This window comes from Gadus morhua, chromosome 22 (assembly GCF_902167405.1).
Source record: "Gadus morhua chromosome 22, gadMor3.0, whole genome shotgun sequence".
In the NCBI taxonomy this organism is placed as follows: Eukaryota; Metazoa; Chordata; class Actinopteri; order Gadiformes; family Gadidae; genus Gadus; species Gadus morhua.
In genome coordinates, this window is record NC_044069.1 from 21,854,049 (window position 1) to 21,876,775 (window position 22,727).

Genomic DNA, 22,727 nt, shown 5'->3' on the forward strand with positions numbered 1-22,727 from the left:
GTGTTGTTGGGGATAAGGTGGTGGTAATGTGGTGGAGGTGATGATATGGGGAAGGTGAGGTTGTGATGGTGTAGATGTGGTGGGGGGGATGATACGTTGTGGTGGGGATGTGGTGGTGGTGATAGTGATTTGGTGGTGGTGATGGTGACGTGGTGGTGTTGTTGGTGGTGATGTGGTGGTGGTGGTGATGGTGATGTGGTGGTGGTGTTGGTGGTGGTGATGTGGTGGTGGTGATGTGGTTGTGGTGGTGTTGTTGGTGGTGATGTGGTGGTGGTGGTAGTGATGTGGTGGTCGTGGTGGTGGTGGTGGTGGTGTGATGGAGGTTATGTGGTGGTGATTATGGTGGTGGTGGTGGTGGTGGTGGCAGAGATGTGGTGGTTATAGTGGTGGTGGTGGTGGTGGTAGTGTGGTGGAGGTTATGTGGTGGTTATAGGGGTGGTGGTGGTGGTGGTAGTGTGGTGGAGGTTATGTGGTGGTTATAGTGGTGGTGGTGGTGGTGGTAGTGTGCTGGAGGTTATGTGGTGGTTATAGTGGTGGTGGTGGTGGTGGTAGTGTGGTGGAGGTTATGTGGTGGTTATAGTGGTGGTGGTGGTGGTGGTGGTAGTGTGGTGGAGGTTATGTGGTGGTTATAGTGGTGGTGGTGGTGGTGGTGGTAGTGTGGTGGAGGTTATGTGGTGGTTATAGTGGTGGTGGTGGTGGTGGTGGTGGTAGTGTGCTGGAGGTTATGTGGTGGTTATAGTGGTGGTGGTGGTGGTGGTAGTGTGGTGGAGGTTATGTGGTGGTTATAGTGGTGGTGGTGGTGGTGGTAGTGTGGTGGAGGTTATGTGGTGGTTATAGTGGTGGTGGTGGTGGTGGTAGTGTGGTGGAGGTTATGTGGTGGTTATAGTGGTGGTGGTGGTGGTGGTAGTGTGGTGGAGGTTATGTGGTGGTTATAGTGGTGGTGGTGGTGGTGGTGGTTGAGGTTCTGTGGTGGATATAGTGGTGCGGGTGGTGATGTAGTGGTGGTGATAATGCGCTGGCGATGATGATGTGGTACACAATGTTCCCAGGGATTGTCTAATGGCTATGTTTGAGAGTCAGAAATTATTTAAAAAGGGAGAGCGAGGGAGACGGAGAGAGTGAACCAGCTGCATCGCCGTGCTGATGATCGGAAGCAGAGCGTGTCTGCTGCAGACAGAGAGGTTCTCTGTCTGCGAGCGTCGGCGCTTATGCAACCAAACGGCTGTCTGTTAATGAGGGTCCCTCGTAATGAGGCGTGCCTCTTTGTCTCTCGTAAACGGTCCGAAAACAGACACATGCACGCGGGCACTTATGCACACAAACACACACGCATGCGCACACACATGTACACACGTATGCACACACACATGCACACAGACACTTATGCACACAAACACACACGTATGCACATACACACATGTATGCACAGTCACATCTCTGCACACAAATGCAAACACACTTAAATACGCACACACTTTTGCACATGCACACGTCTGTGCGCACATCTGCCCATGCCTATGCATGCAAAAAGACACACACACACACACACACACAGACAGACACACACACTCACACACGTGTATACACACACATATGTTTCATTATAAAGAGAGGCATCTGCATGTGATGGCCTGCATTCATAATTATTTAAAAGGGGTTCATAGGGGTTATACTTTAATATGAACTCTCACACAGATTGAAATGGAATAAGACATCGCTGTCATGTCATCGGCTTGCAAACCCACACTTCCAGAAAAGAAGGGGAGAAAAAAGTCACCATGAAGCTTCTTCATTAGGAACCAACTGTCAGACTATTGTCAGATCAGAGTACGAGTTGGGAGCCCTGAGGTGAGGTCACTCTTACAAGTTACCAGGCAGAGAGTCCAACAGATCGGAACAAACCCAGAAGCTCACAGCAGAGAGTGGATGGGACTCAGACGTTGGTGCTCATAAGCGTCGGTCAGAGGACAGTGTCTCCTCTCTTCAAGCATGTTGTGACTGTGCAGATTGGCGATGCTTTAACGATGCAGCTGATGACACTATTGAACTATCTCATATTCACATTTTGTATGGACTCAGTCATCCCAACTAAGAAGGTTGTTACTTATACAAATGACAAGCCCTGGGCAATACATGAGTTTGAATCAGTTCTGAAAGAACAAAAGAAACTGAAAATAGATCTGTTTCTTTCAGAAACAGATCTATTAACTGGCGATCCTCTGGAAAATAGGGCTGTCTCCATTGAAGTGTGAAATTAAATAAGGCAGGCTGATTTGAAATATAGGGAAAAGATAGAAATCTAATATAGCATTGGTGATCTTGTATTAATCAATGTGTAAATGTGACTTAACATTCCATAAATTTAAAGGATGATGATTCTAATTGGCCGAACACTATCAACTCATTTTTCTTTCTTTCTGAAATCTCTGAGTTATATGAAAATGTCTCCATGCCGAGAGGGTCTCTCGTAGCTCAGCATGATATTGAGATACCTCAGGAATGTGTCCCAGCCCTGTTTGAGAGGGTGAACATAAGAATGATCCCGATGCCATCTGTGGGCGCACTTTGCGCCATTCTGCTGACCAGCTTAGTGAGGTTTTCAATAAACTCTTCCAGACCTACAATCTGGAGAACAACCACTACAATAGCCATCCAAAAATCTATAGAGCCCAAGGAACTGAATGATTTTGACCCTTTGCCCTCACATTTCTTGTCATGAACAATTTTGAGAATATCTTTTTGGTGCCTTATTGATGGCAATCTTGACCTCTTGCAGTTAGCCTACACAGCCTTGGAGGTGTAGAGGCTCATGGGAGACTTTTATTTGCTGATTTATCTTCTGCCACTAACAAGATGCAGCGCATTCATAGATCGAGCCACTTGCTTCTTATTTTAAATGACCAGATAAGCTTTTAGTGTTGCTTTTAGACTTTCTAACTGATAGATCCAGCAGGTGTTGGTGAACCGACTTAAGTCCAACACCAAGGTCTCCAACACGGGCTCATCCCCAGGTTGTGTCCTGTCCTCCCTGCTTTTCATTGTGTATACAGATAGCTGTAGGATGTCTCCAGAAGGGCAGACCCTTTGTGAGAAAGTCTCTGACAGCCGCACCCCCTACCGTCTCTTATCAAGGCAGAAGGGGGTTCTGAGTCAGATCATGTTCGTGCCCTACCTGCCTTCGTCATATGGTGTGATGATATATTCCTTGACCTTAAGGTGTCAAAAACTCAAACAATTCATTATTGATTCAAAAATGTTGCAACTCAAAGCCAGTATTACATGGCGAAGACTTTGAAATGTGAGACACATATGAGTATGAAGGAACGATTCTCAACTCTGAAGTCAAATTCGTTGTAAACAAAGAAACTGTTGTCAAGCGTTGGCAACCAAGAATTCACTCCATGTGGAAACCTTAACTCTAATCACTAACTTATCACTAACACTATCTTCTTTTTTATCAATCATTCATTGAGTCTTCTAAGGTTTTCATTAATGTATTGGTTTAACGGGTCGTCTGTCAAGGACAAGAATAGCTTAAATGGCATTGTCAAAGCCTGCTCCAGGATAATTAGAGCCCAGCAAAGAGACTTGTGCTCCCTCTTGGAGAAACAGGGGGCCCATGAGAAAAAATAATTATCAGCCAATCGGACCATGTTCTGTCCAGTGGATTCCCTGTTCGGCTTCATAAGGCGCCTACTGCTACACTAAGTCCTTCCAGACATTCCTTCCGCTAACAGGCTATTTAGGCCCAATCCCATTTCTACCCCTTCCCCTTCCCCTTCCCCTTCCCCTTACCCCTCCCCTCTTCCCCCTTCCCCCTTACCCCTTACCCCTTACCCCTTCAAAACAAGGGGAGGGGGAAGGGGAAGGGGAAGAGGTAAGGGGAAGGGGTAAGGGGTAGAAATGTGATTGGGCCTAAATAACAGTCGTTATTTTAATTCCTTTAAAAGAAAATAAATAAACAATCGCCTATATTGATTTATATGATAAATTAATATTTACCAGTTCTATTCGTAAAACAGCGACGCTAAACATCAAGAAGTATAGATGTAGGCCTACGTAACAGACCTTAAATTCACGTAAACACAGTCGAAAATATCGATCTGAACACTATTTCTACTTCCAACCTAGGCCGTCACAGAGCTCGCTGCATGCTAACTTAGGCTGAAGCCCACAAGGGATCCCAACTCTGGCAAGGGGTTCTGTCAAGAATAGACGATCAATCCATGACCGCAGAATGAAGGTCGCGAGAACATTCAAAGTAAACTATAGGTGCACAATCTGCGGAGGATCAGAGGGCGGGGGCTGTCGGCAGAGGAACATGTTTCCTCTTTGCTGGGGCCCCTGTATTACTACAGTCATTAACTTGTATATGATATGGCATGTGTCATGACCCCTGAGGTGGGATCATGACGCATCCCTTTCGACACCGCCACTACAATGCACTTGTATGCAGGAGTGCACATTTGACACGAGGGCATTTTCCACTCTGCGTTATGCAACTACATCTACTAGTCTATCTATTATTGAATTTATTGAAATGCACACATATGTACTTTCTTGAAGGCTGTGCTCGTGAGCCCGGACCAGCGGACGTAAGATGGCGAGAGGCTGCTACATGGTCAAAGTTGGCGCCCTTTTGTGTTTCTTCATATCTGAGGCAGCCATGTCGCTCCCACATAATCAATGGCATACACCAACCAGATCAGGTGGTCATAGGAATATACAGTAGCCGCAGGTCTGCTAACCTTCCATAAGTGCTCACAGAACAGCCTCTAATCTGTTTATGGATGACAGTTATCGTTAGCCTCATCCTCGTCATCATCATCGTCATTATCATCATCTCCAGCTCTTAACTCCCAACATGAGTATTCATGAGAGAGAGGGTCTCAATTTGTTGGAGATCATGAATGAATGAGTGGGACGCAGTGTCAACAGCGATTACCATCACAAACTGAGGGCTGAGAAGTGACTTTCTCTCTATCTGTCTTTCATTCTTGATGGACCAACTTGCCTGAGTTGTGATCCCTTGCGGGCTTCAGTTAGCCTAAGTTAGCCACCGCAGTACTATGTTGAGTTAACTAGAATTAGCATGAGTTAGCTAAGTTTCACATTGTTGTTTTTCGGATCACGGGGCTTGACACGATTTTACATTGCGTCATTGTCACTGCAACTTTGAGTCAATTCTTTATAAGAGCTCATTTTGAGTGTGTATTTCTTACAGCAAAGCCCCCTTCCCTTTACCCTCCCCCGCCCTCCGACAGGAGATGCAAGATGACCTTTGAAAACACCACTTTGTATTCAAACACTTGACAAACTTTTCTTTGAGGTATTCTGTATATTCTAATCCTCTTAAAAAAGTTCCAGATGCTAGTTGATAGACACAAATGTATGCGCTACATCTGACTGGGAGACGAGAGGTGTGTATAAATATCCACAGCAGAGCTTTTAACACAGCTCGTAGACGTACATGGTTCGGCTTTTTCCTAAAGAACACGGAGCACAAGCCTTTTTTTTGGTTCTAGAATAACTTTATGGCGCTGAACCTACCAATGAGGGAGGAGGGTTCCTCTGAATGGGATCGTGAATCAGGTCAGAGGAAAGTCTACCGTCTAGCAGAAATCTGGGACAAGGGTAGAGGGAGGGAGAGAGAGAGAGAGGGGTGTTCTGCAGGAGTGATAAGGTTGTTTACCGCGGTCTTGATCGTGTTTTCTCCTCGCCATCTCCCACGGTGGCATCAGAGGAGAGCAGAAATCATGTTATGGAGGGATTTTTGGCGAGAGAGAGGTTCCTTTGAAGAGAGAGAGGTTCCTATCGCTGTCCTTCCATTCCATTATTGTCTATTCTCTTTATTTTCTTATTTCTTCTTTCTCCTGCTGATCTCCCTACTTTTCTCTGTGATTGTATTTCTCTTTCTGGATTCCATCAGACCCTGTTTATTTTCATGTGCTCTTTAAATAGCTCACTGGTTAAGAGTTTATTAGTTTATAAAACGTTTAGCATCTTCAAAACATCAGAGACTTCTACCAAAACGCCTCACTGATCTTTATTATTGGTGACATCAGAGTAACTCTATAGCTGCCTCTCAGGGTGACACCCGTGTTGCCTTCTGTCGGCACCCAGGCTGGTTCTGATTTGTGATGTGGGCGTGTGTGTGTCTCTCTCTCTCTCTCTCTCTCTCTCTCTCTCTCTCTCTCTCTCTCTCTCTCTCTCTCTCTCTCTCTCTCTCTCTCTCCCCCTGCAGACGGGGAGAAGTCAATCCTGAAGAACCACCTGGAGCAGAAGCCCCAGGCGCAGTGGGGGTCCGTAGATCCTTCAAGAATAAACAGGGGGCCCCTGGAGGATATCAACTCCCCCGAACAGTAAGTTCTTCCTGTCTGGCCCCTGTCCCCCTTCCCCATTGCCTTCTCTTCTCTTCTTTCTTTGTCTCCTCTTCCCTCCCCTCCTCTCCTCTAATCCCTTTCCTTCTTCTTCAGCACTCCTCTCATCTTCTTCTCCTTCTCTCCTCTCCTCTCCTCTCTTCTCCTCTCCTCTCCTCTCCTCTCCTCTCCTCTCCTCCCTTGCCTTCTCCCTCACCACTCGTCTCCTCTCCTCTCCTCTCCTCCCCTTTCCTCTCCTCTCCTCTCCTCTCCTCTCCTCTCCTCTCCTCTCCTCCCTTGCTTTCTCCCTCACCACTCGTCTACTCTCCTTCTCCTCTCTTCCCCTCTCTCTCTCCTCTCTCCTCTCCTCTTCTCCTCCTCTCTTCTCCGCCCCTCTCCTCTTTTCCCTTCCTTTTCCCCTCACCACTCGTCTCCTCTCCTCTTCCCTTCTCTCTCTCCTCTCTCCTCTCCTCTTCTCCTCCTCTCTTCTCCGCCCCTCTCCTCTTTTCCCTTCCTTTTCCCCTCACCACTCCTCTCCTCTCCTTCTCCTCTCTTCCCTTCTCTCTCCCTCCTCTCTCCTCTCCTCTCCACTCTTTTCCTCTCCTCTCCCAGAACTACCAAATGCCTCCCCCTCTATCTTTGCAGCTTTCCTCATCAGTGTAGACGACGTCACACGTTTCGCAACAACCAGCAGCACTGAGAGGCAGTTGCTCTGGCAACCAAGCTGTCACAGAGAAAAGGACCTATTCTTTTTTTATGGCATAGCGCATTCCTCGCCCCAAACTCAGATGCAAGCGGCATCACCACATATGTATCTCTTAAGCCTGACAGAACATGCACAAAGACATACGCCTCTCGTTTGCACGCACCCACACACACACACACACACACACACACACACACACACACACACACACACACACACACACACACACACACACACACACACACACACACACACACACACACACTCACACAAACACATTAAGGGCATTTGGCAGACGCTTTTATCCAAAGCCACTTACAAAAAGTACATTTGTCAGAAGAAGGTGCAACAATATATCTGTCGGTACAGTACACACACACAAACACAAACATACACACACATAAACATAGATACATGAAGAAATCTGTATGGACTATGGATGCATGTCCCTTGTTGTAGCATATTCCCACCGTTTACCCTGCGTTCCGACTATTGGGTTGTTCCGACTTTATTAAGAGGCTGTTGTGTCGGACTCGACCGAAGCCCTTTGGAAGGATGGAGATCTACGTGCGACCAATACAGACCCGCACTCGCTTATTATTCACCAAGCAGCGCAGTGGTGGTGGTGGCGCCTGCGAAGGAATGTCAACTTCATCAACAGGAGTGTATGGGGATGGGCTTGTGGGTGGGGGTGGGCTTGTGGGTGGGGGCTCATGCATCATTGAGAGCCCCTCTGTCCTGAACTGGTTTAACGGGGACCTGGAGGAAAGGATGGAAGAAAAGGCAGGAAAACATGCATCAGGATGAAGGAGGGACGGGGGAAAGGGAGAGCGAGGATGTAGCGAGGAGAGGAGGTCGAGTGGCAGGTGGATGAGGAAAGAAAGAAGGAACGAGAGAGGGAGTGAGAGGGAGTGAGAGGGAGGGAGAAAAAAAAGGATGAGAAAGAGAAAGGGGTAAGAAAGAAAAAGAGAGCGAGAAAGAGAGAGAGAAGGATGGGAAGAAATAAATAATGAGGGGGGATAGAAAGAAAGAAAGAGAGAGAGAAAGATGGAGAGAAACAATGAAAGAGAGAGAAAGAGAGTGATGTACAATGCACGGAAGAGAGAGAGAGAAAGAGGGGGAGAAAGAAAGAGAGAAAAGGGGGAGAAGGAAGAATGAAAGAGAGGACAGGAAGACAGAGTCCCCTACACGCACTTACGTAAGCAACGAGGAAGACGCGGCCACTCTAGAAGCAGACGGGGGTGGAGGACTGAAGTAAAGGAGGACTCTGAGCTTTTTTCCGTGTCACATGAATGTTTGATCACACGGAAAGTCGCGCACACAGGGGGGGGGAGAGAGAGAAGAAAGAGTGGGGGTGGTTTGGAGAAAAGAGGGATAGCATTGTCAGCCTCAGTCAGAATCAAGCGCGTCTACGCAAATAATGTTTGTATGTGTGTGTGCGCATGTGACTGGGGGATTGGATCCTCGCGGCACGGATGCAATCTACATTGTAAGCAAGCTGTCTCCGAATTATGTCCATTGCAACATTATCCCTCTGAAACGTCAAAACGGCTTCAGGTTTCCACAGTTTTGATCAGTTCAGATTATACGCTTTGTCTGAGTTGAAGCGAAGATGTAATGATTTCCATGGTGGTTGGTGATGGTGATTGTGGTGGGGGTGGTAGTAATGGTGATTGTGTCGGGGGTGGTAGTGATGGTGGTGCTGATGTTCTTGGTGGTGCTGGTGTTAGTGGTTGGTGGTGCTGGTGTTGCTGGTCTTGGTGGTCTCATGAGCAGTAGAAATCCCTGGTGTGATCCCTCATCAGGTGGAGGCATGATTTCAGAAGGCATCATGGGAGGCATCATGGGCATAATATAGAGAACACAGAAGAGGCAGGGTGCATGGGGGACATGCTGAACAGAAGGCAGGCATACCTTGGTCTCTCACACATCTGGCCCATTCTCAACAGTATCTATCATGAACCATGAGGACTTACCTCCATGAAATGAGTCTCTTAAATCAGACTTCTTATTAACACCTAAAGTCGAATGGCAGGTGAGCTCAAATCTGGGCGAACAGGGCTTTTCACTTTGATTTTACTTCATATTTGTTTCGACCAATCATAGTCATAATACATAATACGTAATACAGAAGGTTGGGATCTGTAAACGTGTTATTGGTGAACATAAACTCAGGCAGCAGAGATAAACTGTAGAACAGTGTCTGTAAAGGTCTCAAATCAACACTGTGTAGACTGGCCATTATTTAAAACCACAAATAAAAATGCCCTCTGAAAGCTCGATCCACCAATGAGTTTTCTTGGGTAGAACTTCTCCGTGACACACCAGGAAAGCAGGTAACCCCACCCCATGCAGTCTTTGGGGGTTACCGGCCCGGACTCTGTCCATCTTTCCGGGGGGGGGACGACACTGTACTGTGTTTACTGTACGCCCGGTGTGCAGTAAACCAAGTCTTTATAACACAATAACACCGCTGTTGCTCTCTCCTGTCCCTGTGCAGCATACAGCGCCGGCTGTCCTTGCAGCTGCCCATCCTCCACCACGCATACCTCCCGTCCATAGGCGGGGTGGACGCCAGCTGTACCAGCCCCAACGACAGCCCCGGGTCCAGCCCGCGACACAGACACATGCCCCCGTCCTACCGGGTGATGGTCTCTGGTCTGTGAGCGACTCCGACGGCCCCCCTTGGCGCCCTGCGTCTGCGGAGGACACTCCCGGTCCACGGTTCCTCTTTTCTACAGCAAAATAGACTGACGTCATCGGCACAAAGAGTGCATTTGTTGTCCTGAAGAAGAAGCTGAGTGAATAAAATACAAGGATGGAAGGAAGAGGGAGGGGGGAGGTGAGCTACACTCTCCATACCTCTCCCTCCCTCCCTCCCTCTCGTTTCCAAACATAAACCCTGTGAGTAGAGAGAGAGAGAGAGAGAGGGAGAGAGAGGACAATCAAAAACAACAAGGACCCCTGCCCCCCTCCAAACGTCCACACACACACACACACACACACACACACACACACACACACACACACACACACACCACACACACACACACACACACACACACACACACCACACACATAAACACATGTACACACACCCCCAGCACACACATAAATACATAAACACACACACCGACTAAGGCCCACCACACACATAAATACATATAGGCACACACACACACAAAGTGACAAACTAAACATTTGCAAACCTATACTACCGCAGCCAAGACAAACAAACCCAATAATATAATCACAAATAAGACTTGTGTGTGTCTTATTTGTGGAGCAGCAACAGAACCGAAGTGGACCAGCCCCCCTGACTAGAACTGTAGCCTTATTTGCTTCAGAGTGTGTGCAGGGGGGTCTCTGTTCTTTTTCCCCTACTCTTTGTTGTGCAGATGTATGTATGTACTCTCAGCTATGTTGTGAGCTCGTCCTCAAAACTAGAGTATTTCAACAACTTCCACAATAACTGAACTTGACGTGTGGAGACATTATAACGGCAAAATCGCATTCATTGAAATAACCCTAACCCCCCCCCCCCCCCTTCATCCAACTCCCGCCCATGTGGATACATGTAAATATCATTTCTGACTTTGATGTACTGTAAGCTTTGTATATGCTGTGAATGGACACATTTTTATTGGGGATAACGAGTGCTGGTGCTGTTTCTCGGGCTAGGAACCTCAACTAAAGACCAAATTCCAAGTGAGAGTGAGCTCACCAAGGATTTGTCACGAGGGAGACACGCGTTGCATTGGGTTACACGAGACTGATTTCGTTACGGTGTGTCGATGTTTTCCAACAGCTTAGCTCACCCGTGGCGACATTCTTTAAAAGGCCTGTGTGACACGCGATTGACCCCCGGGGTCGGCGGACAGCAGCGGTCAGTTGTAATGTTCTTTGCTCGTCCAAGGACTTCACCACATCCACTGCATAAGCCTCTCTCCCCCGTGCAACATCTCGTTAGTTTCTCTCCCGCAAAGCATGACGGGTAGGCGTGCGCCGCTCGGCCCAAACACAGGTCCTCAATGTTATAAGACGTCAGAGGGCAGCTCGCCCCCACACATCCTTCGCTTCACACAATCGTCAGCAGCCAGGTGTTACACAGTGGGGGAATGGGCACGTTCAATCACACCCTCGAGACAGAGCGAGACCTGCAAGAGGATGGAGTTCTGCGCACAAGGGGGGGGGGGGCAAGGTTTTTAAAGACTGTTAAGGTGTTCGTCCAGACCTACCGCTGTAGGATAAACCATGCACATGACAGAGGGTTTTAGTGGGAGAAGTATGACTGGACGGATGCCACGGAAGTGGATGAGTGACTCAAAACACTGGGTCCCTCCCCGAGCTGATTCTGATCAGCGATACGACCGCCAAGACAGGTCGGACCAACCCTATCGACGACTCCCAACATCCCAGACTGTTGAAGACCATCTCGGTCCCACTGTAGCTCCACGCCCACACCATCGCTGATGGCGACGCCGGCTCAACAAAGCACAGACACAGGGCTAACTCTCACGTGGAAACACTGGAACGGTCATGGGGGGGAAAAAGACAAAAAAACACCTGGCACCTTGGTAACCATTGCTATGGAAATGTTATTTGTGTAGAGCTGAACCCCAGGCCCCTGTTGAGGACGAACTACGCAGGAGGGCCACGGATGTTGTGTTGTCATTTCTTTGTGAAGCTGTTCTAACACGGGAGTCAACTCTGGAGTACTCTGAAGGAGAGGAGAAAAAAAAGAGAAAACTTTCAACGAGAGTCTGTACAGGTCTGTTTTTTCCGATTTCAGTTTCACCATTGGTGTCTTGGTTTTTAGTTTAATGGCGTTTGTTGAGCGCCGTGCCTGTTGTCTTATAATGTAGCCTGCCGTAGGCCCACAGTACACAATAGGGTGGTTTTAGGCGCTAAGTCAGCTACAACATCGGCTACACATTTGTAAATGAAACGACTTGTCATAGATATATTTTCATTCGACGCCTCAATGCATGGGGGACGGTGGGGGGTGGGGGTGGGGGGTGGGGGGGGGAGAAACTCAGTGAGGGCCCCAACCAACTCAAAGTTAGAAATGGACTTCCTCCCGCAACTGCTGTCATAAAAAAAAGATGTACCAGTCAGCCAATAGAAGCCTTCACACTCCGTGAAGCACCGGCCGGCGGCCAATAACGTGGAGCTTGCCCGGCACCAAAAACTGCAACGGGACAAATGGAGGAGGACTTCGGCTGAGAGCACTTCCTCTGTACCAGCCTCCTCGAGTACACATGGCCGCGTTGCAAGCAGACCCAGCGTCCAGGCCCAGAGAGGGCAGGCGACAGAGGGCCGTGGCAGGGGGTCCTGGACCAATGAGTGGGGGGCCTCTCCCGTGGTGGTCGGGCTGTTTCTTCCGGGGGAGGAAAACTATCCATTTTCTATAATACATTCGATGTGATTGTGTACAATTTGCTGATACCCTAATGAAGGTTGTCCATGTATGGAATAGTTGGTATTTGGCTTTCTCAAGATGGCATGAAAATAAATTGTATAATTCACATAGAAGTACCTCTGTTTTTGCAACTGCCGGGACAATTGTTTTATTCTGTATGCCAACGATATACTTTGGTTTTATGGGAGGACGTTCAGCGTTAAGGTTCTTGATGGATTTTATAAAAAACACATTTTTCCATACCAACTACCCAAACAAATAAGAGCGAGCAAGATGTGACATACGTCGCTGCGGATCAGCAGTGTGCCAGCGCAATAACATGAAGGTATCAGCGTGGTGAGTTCTAATATGATAAAGAGCACTCCCAGAGATGCCTTTCTGTTATTTGGCTGATTCATGAGGCTATGGGGGATTATTTAGTCATTTAATTTAAAATGACAAGTATGCCAAATTATTTATTTATTTTTGATGATTTATCTGGAAGAAAGTAAAAATACTAAATATCAGTGATATGAAAATATATAAAATATAGATCTAATACAATGGTGGTAGATCAAGGGCTTCTAACTGGCGGTAATAAATAGCATCATGCCAAAAGTTTGTGATTTTAAGATGAAATTTTACTGCTCTGGCTTTTTCTTCCTCCTCAGTTTAAAAAGAATATAACTTATTAGAGCGTATGACTTATGAGAAAAAAATCAATAATAGATATCAAGTGGAACACAAAGGTCAAAACCGATTTTTGTTTTGTTGTCAGTTGCATATGTGGTATCCCATCAAATGTTGCTTTATTTATGACTTTTAAGAGCCAAAAAATATATATAAATAAATAAACGCAAAACGTTTCAGAGGGGCAATAACTTCTTGTACCAGAAAGTTATATATATATCTATATTTATCTATATATATATATAGATATATATAAATCTATATCTTTATAAAGAGACACACACTCGTTTACATATACATAGGAAATATCAACACTTACAAATAAACCACAATGATACTTGGGAGTCGTGTTTTATTTACAGTATCTGTAACTATGTTCTGTACAGATAAAAGTATAGACATGAAAAGTTGTACAAAATAAGTATCACTCTAAAAAAAATCACATGACCATATTTTTTGGAGCCGTTTGGTTGTTATGGGGCGGTGGGGGGATGAGGTCGGCGGTCGAGGGGTGACGTTCTTTAATTGTCTGAATGTTATGGACAGCCTTTGCTTTTCACATCATTGTTCAATAAAGTGAGACTAAAACGAATGGCAGGCTTGTTTTGTCGATGGCTAACTGCATGTTGACTCTGGAGCTCAGCTGCTCCTACTCTTCCTGTGACAGGAAAAGGTATGTATACACAGCAATCATTTTATTGCACAACTAAAACCATTTAACAGCACATGTTAGAACCCAGATCCACCTTGCCAATTTATGCTACCTATCAAATTGTGCTACAAGTGGTTATGAGCATGCACATGACAATACCATCGATCCGCGGTGTAGTAGAGATGTAAAGTACACATTATATATCCCTGATAACTCCAATAAAGACGTTATAATACAGTATCAAAATATGCTCCCCATATAAAAGTGTACATGGAGTGAATCGTGATGCAAAATAACGGGATTCTGTAGTGGGAGCATCGTTTCATAGCGGCAATCGGTCTGCAGATCAAAACCAAACAAAAGGTAACACTTTTTGATAGGGTAGCATGATTCAATAGACTGACAAGGGAGCAGACATTGGAAGAATAATGTATGCAACTACCCTATCAAAAAAACGCTACCTTATGTGTTTGGTAGCGTATTTGATCTGCAGACTACAATTTGATAGCAACCTTGTCTCACAGGAATCCGTGAAATGACCACGGACGCATAACTCAAAATCCGTGGAATCCTCCCGGAAACACACCAATTTCCGTGATATGGCAACGGATTTGTCTCAAATGCAAGTTGATGACACTCATATTCCGTGGCACACACACAGATCCACGTTACAATCAACGAGTCGACCACGGACGCTTAACTCCAGATCCGTGGAGGCCTCACGGAATCACTTAAATTGTCCATTATATGCCAACGGAATTTGCTCCAATGCAAGTTAATGACACTCATATTCCGTGGCACAAACACAGATCCCCGTCTTAACAACCGAGTCAACCTGGTCTCACAGGGATCCGTGAAATGACGAATGAAATTCATATTGACGGTAGGCCTATGTCAATATATCCCTGTTCCTATCCATGCACCCATCTTGAATTTAATCGACCTTTTTCGTTGCTTCGAGGAGGTCTGGTGGTCTCCGTATATAATGAATAAATAAACATCTCTCTATAACAAAATAAATAAATATCTAGAGGAAATATGTATGCGTATTTATATATCCTAATATATACATATATATATATACACATACATATTTATACATAGGCCTATATATTTATTTATTTTGTTGCTTCTGGTGGTCTCCGTATATAAGAAATATATAAATATATATAAATAAATAGGCATGTATATACTTATTTACACGCATACATATTTATATATATATATTTATTTATTATATACGGAGACCACCAGACCTCCTCGAAGCACCGAAAGTGGTCTATTAAATTCAAGAAGGGCCGGCGAGAATAGGTATATAGTGCCATACCGTCAATATGAATTTCATTCATAGAATTTCCGAGTGGATGGTCAATGGTCAGATACAGATCTCGTTATAACAATAATTTATATCGATGTAAGGAGAAAGGATGTAATGGCAAGAAAATAAATGCTAGGCCTACATGGTTATAATAATTTAAATATAATTAACTTATAAAGCGTATGACAGACAATGAGACAATCTAGTTGTGGGCCAGCAGAGGCTGCATTTTAACCGAATTTGGCCTATAACCTTATACACATAATAGTCTTAACTCTATGTGTCAAATGTATGATATGCTGTAGGCCTACGTATAGGCTAGTTTTAAATATTATAAATATTTAAATATTGTCATACCTGAACCACATTCCCCATAGAAAAAGCACACCGTGTTACTTACAACCCTCTTTGTTGATTGGATTGGTGGAAGTGGATTGTCAATGGTCAGATACAGATCTTGTTATAACGTTAATAGCTACATGGTCTTTTTATAATATTATAACTAAATAATTGTATATTTATTTACGATAAATATTTTAATATTTAATTTATTCAATATTAAACCAATGCATTTAAATCAGGAGATTATTTCAACTTCAGAAGGGGGGGGGGGGGGAGGGGCGAGCTGCGCAGGATTCGTAAAAACAACAATCCGATTTATCAGATTTTGGAGCAGACCCACTTGTAATTAATAAGTTACTTTTGAAATCAACTTGACAACATTTTTTAATCTCTGTCTGGTGGCTAGTTACGTCACTCTGAGAGATGCGCACGGACATATTTGGTAGTGGCACACCCTATAACCTATTCGTGAAAGCAAAACATCAAGCTCATTGATGTCATTGACCGAGGCAGGGTTATTTGAAATAATTCATGAGATACCAGAGAGAGAGTCATTGACTATTTCTGGTGATTGAAATGCTCCTTGCAAGCTTCCTATTTATGTCTAGTGTACCCCTACTGTCCACAAGCAACCCCCCCAATATGGATATGGAGAATTGTTGCCATGCCTCAGTGGTGGTGGTGTCATACCTATGAAAGAGGGCATTCAAATATACTACAATGACCAATTAGGAGGCCGAAGCCCTAAAGGAAGTGACGCAATAGGTAACTTCTGAGATAAGGACAGTAACAGGTAAGCTATAGACCTGGGGTCTCTTTTATATCAACGGGGGTCTCAAAGGACGCATATGATCATCAACTTAGGGATTCCAGCCCTACAAGAAATTACTCAGCAAGTGCTTCATCTCGTTGCACCTCAACCAGCGGCTCGCTTGCAAGATTTTGGCCTGAAGTTCTTCCCAGACCTACACCCTATCCATCCAATATCCATATCTGAGAATCAGGGAATCAGGCCTCTCTTTAATAATGACAAAAAGTTATGTGAGAAATTCACATTGACTTTTTGTTATCACATAAGGGGCGTGGTTCCGGCTCCTTTTGACCTTTTGACCCCAGACTTCAAAATTTTGTCCACAGGGCAGCTGTATCTACACACCTTAAGGCACAAATGTATACCTCCATCCCACCAAAAATGGGGACCAGAAACGTACCCGTCTTATGCACATTTACCTTACTGTTGGAGGTCACTCCCCTTTTCCTACCTTTTCAAGATAGTTAGAGATGCTAAAATGTATACGCACATTTCGCGGGGTACCAAGAACGACATAACCGAGATTTGGATTTCTAGCACTTAGAGAATTTTTTTTTTTGCAAAATGGACAGTGTTTTGGACAAAGCCTCTCAGAAGTGTTGCCTACAAGACCTCGTGGATCAGAATGTGGTTGAAAGACCACATTCGAGATAGGAAGGTCCTACCACCCTGAAACTTGACTACCTTATTATTCTAGGGCATAACTGGGACCCCCACAACGAAGCTTGGCCCTCTCTGACCCCGAGGGCAGGGAAGGGGGGGGCGGGTCTGAGGTTTAAAAGTCCTAAAGAGGACTCCTAACTCAGTGTTGACTGATTTGTGCCAAGATGTTTACCTAAAATGTGTTTTCAAAGTGATCCCTAAATGCCAATCAACTCGGTTCCACACGGCCAAATTCATTGTCATGTTGATCAACATCATCATCATCTTCATCATCATCGTCTGGCTGTGGAATGTTCCTCCGCTTGCAGAGGTTGTGTAGAATGGCACATACAGTGATTATTGTGCTTGCCCTCTCTGGGGTGAGGCGTATTTCGCCGCGGAGGACATGAAACCGACGTTTCATCTGCCCAATTCCTCTCTCCACAACATTTCGTGTATGTTTGTGTGCTTTAGCATATATGGAGGAAATCAGTAAACAATAATAAATATGGATTCAACAAATAAAAGGCGTCAAAGAGCCAATACGATGTGTTTTACGCATAGGACTAAGCGTAATCTGCGTAATCACTTACATGTTATACTTTAACTGTGCTCCCGGTTGTGGATTGAGGTAGGGTGTCTAGAGCCACATCTTGCATGGATAGTCACTGTCACCCAGCAAGTGACCCCCGACTGGTAGGCTACATCTCAAAAAGCTGCCTCAGACCGCACACCATAAAAATGCACGAATCATGGGTAGCTGAAGATCCAGGCCACTTTGCAACAACATCCAGTAGGCAATGTTCAAATTTGCATCAAAAACCACCTGCGTGTTGATGGAATGCACTTTCTTCCTATTGACGAACACGTCCTTGTCTTTTGATGGCGCAATTATTTTTATGTGGGTCCCGTCAATAGCACCGACCACACCGGGCATACCTGCAATTGCCATGAAGTTGGCTTTGATCCTGTGTAATTGTTGAATGTCCAAAGGAAAGTTTATGGCACAGCTGACCGATGGTTGCGATATTTTTAAATCGTCGGCATTGCAAAGTTGCATTTCCCTTGTTGCTAAATAACGTAGTGTGGCCAAACATTTTATTTCGGGACTAATCTGATTATTCCTGTTAGTCGGGAATGTTATTGCATCGCGCACTAACTCCAAAACAAGTTTAATACCCAAACTTTTCGTCTCGCAGGCATTTTACGATTCTTTGTGAATAGGTCATACTGAGTTAGGAGTCCTCTTGAGGACTTTTAAGCTCTCCTAGACTTAGGTGCTACTTTTAGGCCTAAAATACTTTGTGAATTGCTCTTAGTGAAAAAAGTTAGGAGTCCTAAATTTAAGAGTGACACGCCCATTATTTTTAGGAGTTACTCCTAAATTCGCCAGTTAGGACCTACTTTTAGCCCTAAGATCCTTTGTGAATAAGGCCCCAGATTTCTGAAATGAAAATCGGGGACATTTTCAATGCGGTGGTGAAAAATCCTTACATATTATCATTATGAAATAAAAAATGGGGACGAGTACTTTTTCATGTATTTTAATCAGCTTTTATTACACAAAAGATCATTGGCGCCATTAGGGGGCGAAAAGTTAGGACAATTCTGTGGGCCAGTGAAAAAATATTAGAACATTAGTTATGTTAATAAAGAAACATCATTAATGGATTTTAATAGAAACACTTTATCAGTATGCAGAATTTTTCCTGCATGTCTTCACAGTGTTATATTATCACAGCTCAGTGTCGGTAGATATTGTAAAGTTAGTATCGGACTATAAGATAATTGAAGCCTCCACAGGTAGAGGAGTGGTTACAGAAACTGCACATGGTTGGCGTTGCCTGTGTGTGATGGTGGGACCCAGTGAGATATCTTTTTATGGGGCCCAACATCCCTGGTGGCGCTGTCACACTAAATTTGTACCGGCGGCCAAATTTGTACCGGGCACGTCATCCATACGTAATCCATTCCAAACCTGCCTGTCAGCAGATGATCGCGACGTCCGTTGCCGGGCAGGTTTCAAAAAACATTCGCGCTCATGTTGCCAAAGACGAAATAACATAATACAGTTAACGGATCGCTAGATAACACTTGTTTTTACTTTATATTTGTATTGCATTTAATTGTTTGATCAAATGTAGCTAGTAAACTGAGTGTTTAAAGCGGGTTTCAAAAAACATTCGTGCTCATGTTGCCAAAGACGAAATAACATAATACAGAAAACGGATCTAGATAACACTTGTTTTTACTTTATATTTGTATTGTATTTAATTGTTTAATCAAATTTAGCAAGTAAACTGAGTGTTTAAAGCAGGTCAAGGAAGAAATAGCACAATACAGATAACGGATCGCTAGATAGAAGGTTCGCGAATGTTCGTGAACCTTTCACGTCATTCGCTGCCAGGTAACGGACGAAGCGATCATCTGTTGCCAGGCAGATTTGGAGTGGATTACGTATGGATGACGCGCCCGGTACAAATTTGGCAGCCGGTACAAATTTAGTGTGACAGCGCCCCTGCAAAAGGTTAATAAATCAAAATATCAGCACCCACAAATATCATGTATCAGTAGTGCACAGCAGTGTCAAAAACACAAATATAGAATAAGACATGAGAAAAAAATCTCTTCCAAAGTTAAGTTTCATGTGCAAAGACAGCTGCCAGACCAGTAGCTAGTAAATATCACCAAGATGTAATTAATAATAATTACCAAGTCAAAACATATAAAAAGATCTAAGACTCTCGTCTGTTCTCTTCTCCTTCAATGCTTTTCTTTTCTTCACCCTTCTTTCTTCTCTCCTTAGCTTCCCTGTATTGTTTACTTCTTTATTTCCGCCTTTCCACACTATTCTCTGCTCTTTTCATCTTTTCTCCTTCACTCGGTTGTTTACTTCTTTATTTCTGCCATTCCACAATATTCTCCTGCTCTTTTCATCTTCTCTCCTTCTCTGTTGTTTACTTATTTATTTCTTTATTATAGGCTTACCTTTACTAAAAACAGTGACTTAGGGCATCAGTTAATCAAATGGTCTGCATTTATAACTAGTCATTGGTTACCCACACAGCCCGACACAAAAAACAACAGCCTAACACACACAACTATCAACCATTGACTTATTATTAATTAATTTATTATTAATTAATAATATCATCATTATTATTACTTTAACAGTCTCAGGTCCCTATGCCTACAGGAAAATCATATACTACCAAAGCAGTCTTCCACCTCCCCCTCTTCCAAAACAGAGCCACATTCAATGCCATCACCTGGTAATCTCATGCTAACGTTAACATTACAGCTTCACTAATGACAGATATGAAAACATTGTCATGATGTTAACGTTCACTAGCTTTTATTACGTTACGTTAGGTCTTCAGTTCAGATAAACAATCATACTTATTTTAACGTTACATCACTTCTCACATACACACACACACACACACACACACACACACACACACACACACACACAGCCAAGTCTACTACCAATTCACACAAAATAAATAAGTTCATACACCATAACATACCATTTATGAGACCGCTGATCTTCTCTTTTTCCTTTTTGCCGCTGTCACGTTAAAGTTGTACTGGGGGCGAAAATTGTACCGGCCTACGTCATCCATAGTAATCCATTCCAAACCTGCCTGGCAACTGATCGCGTCGCCCGTTGCCTGGCAACGGGCGATCGCGTCGAATGACGTGGAAGGTTCTTGAACATTCGCAAACTCGTTCATTGAGCGAGACAAAACAACACTTATTTTACAAATTACATTTATTAGCGTTCCTAACTTTATCTTTGTATTGTATTGCATTGTATTTATCTATTTCCCTACACAGTAATAGCTAAATGTTATGGGGATAACGTGAATAATAATAATAAAAAACATTTACCAGTTAGTAAATGCCTGCTCACCTATCTACCCATCTATCTATCTATTATCTATCTATCTATCTATCTATCTATCTATTACCTATAATCTATTCTCTAAATTTGATTAAGGAAATTAAATTAACACAAGCTAGCTAGACTATGATACACATTAAACACTCAGTTTACTAGCTAAATTCGATGAAACAATTAAATGCAATACAAATATAAAGTAAAAACAAGTGTTATCTAGCGATCCGTTATCTGAATTATATCATTTCGTCTTCGGCAACATGAGCTCGATTGAAACCTGCCTGGCAACGGACAACCCCTTAGTAATCTGTTGTCCGTTGCCTGGCAACAGACAACTGATGACGTAGGCCGGTACAATTTTCGCCCCCGGTACAATTTTAACGTGACACCGCTGTCATGCCAAATTTGTACCGGCTGCCAAATTTGTACCGCCCTTCGTCATCAGTTGTTGACAACTTGACAACTGATTTGATTGGGTTGTCCTTGCCGGGCAGGTTTCAAAAAACATTTGGCTCATGTTTCCAAAGACGAAATAACATAATACAGATAACGGATCGCTAGATAACACTTGTTTTTACTTTATATTTGTATTGTATTGAATTGTTTAATCGAATTTAGCTAGTAAACTGAGTGTTTAAAGCAAGTTTCAAAAACCTGTCTTGTCACGCTCAATGAAGGAGTGCAATGAACGAGCATGAAAGTTTGCGAATGTTCAAGAACCTTCCTACGTCATTCGACGCGATCGCCCGTTGCCAGGCAACAGACGATCGCGTCGTCTGTTGCCAGGCAGGTTTGGAATTTGTCAACAACTGATGACGTAGGCCGGTACAAATTTGGCAGCCGGTACAAATTTGGCATGACACCGCCTCTAGATTGTCGTTGTTGACACTGCTGCGTCTGGTCGTACGTCCTGATAACATCTGTACGTCATTCGACGTCTTCTATGGTGATGCGTTAAATGACTACCGTAATAACTGGTGTTTGAGTCTGCGCGCATTTTCCCCCCATTCAGTGTCAAAATCGGGGACATTTCCGGGGACAGCTTTGACCGGGGACAGATCACCGAAAACGGGGACTGTCCCCGGAAATCGGGGACGTCTGGTCACCCTAGTAATCGCGCTTCAAAACTCTGCCCCGGCTTAACCATCTGACTTCAGCGTGGTAAAGCACGTCTCCATGGGCAGACTCCAGCACAGATAGGAAAGCTTGGAACTGCCTGTGTTTTAGTCCGTTTGCTCTGATGAAGTTTATGCAAGACACAACCACCTTCATGACAGATTCCCACTTCAGAACCTTGCAGCACAGTGCTTGCTGGTGAATCAGGCAGTGGACTTGTAGTGGGGGGGTGAGGCCTCGTCCCTCCATTTCTCTTTTTATGCGCCCCAGTAGCCCCCGCGACGCACCAACCATACTCGGAGCACTGTCCGTTGTGACGCCAGCCAGGTTAGACCAGTCTAAACCCAACTCTTCCATCGTTTGGCGTACTTTATAAAAAATATCCTCTCCTGTCGTAGTATCCGTGAGACTTTGTAGAGCTGCCAGCTCCTCGGACACTTCAAAATTTGAATTTACTCCCCGAATAAAAATCAGCAGTTGTGCCGTGTCCTGCACGTCATTGCTCTCATCCATTGCCAATGCAAAACACTCAAAATCTTTAGCTCTCTCTTTCAGCTGGACATGTACATTATGCCCCATTTCTTCAATTCGCCTGGTAATTGTAGATGCGGACAGACTCACCGCGTTCAGAGCATCTTTCCTGTCCGGACACACCTCCTCCGCGACAGCGTTCAAACACTTCTTAACGAACTCCCCATCACGGAACGACTTTCCACAGCTTGCAATCAGTTGAGCTACCTTGAAGCTGGCCCGAACGGATGACAGGTTCATCTGTGTTTGGCGCAG

The 22,727-nt window shown here is 44.4% G+C and overlaps 1 protein-coding gene across 1 annotated transcript in view; it reads left to right on the forward strand.

The window, feature by feature from the left end:
* gabbr2 (gamma-aminobutyric acid (GABA) B receptor, 2) overlaps positions 1–9,968 on the forward strand; it is a gene marked incomplete in the record, with an annotated part of 189,734 nt that extends 179,766 nt beyond the window's left edge. The window contains 2 exon segments of the mRNA XM_030347822.1: positions 6,245–6,362; positions 9,566–9,968. Coding sequence (XP_030203682.1) covers positions 6,245–6,362; positions 9,566–9,731 — 284 coding nt within the window.
* Positions 9,969–22,727: the final 12,759 nt, after the last annotated feature.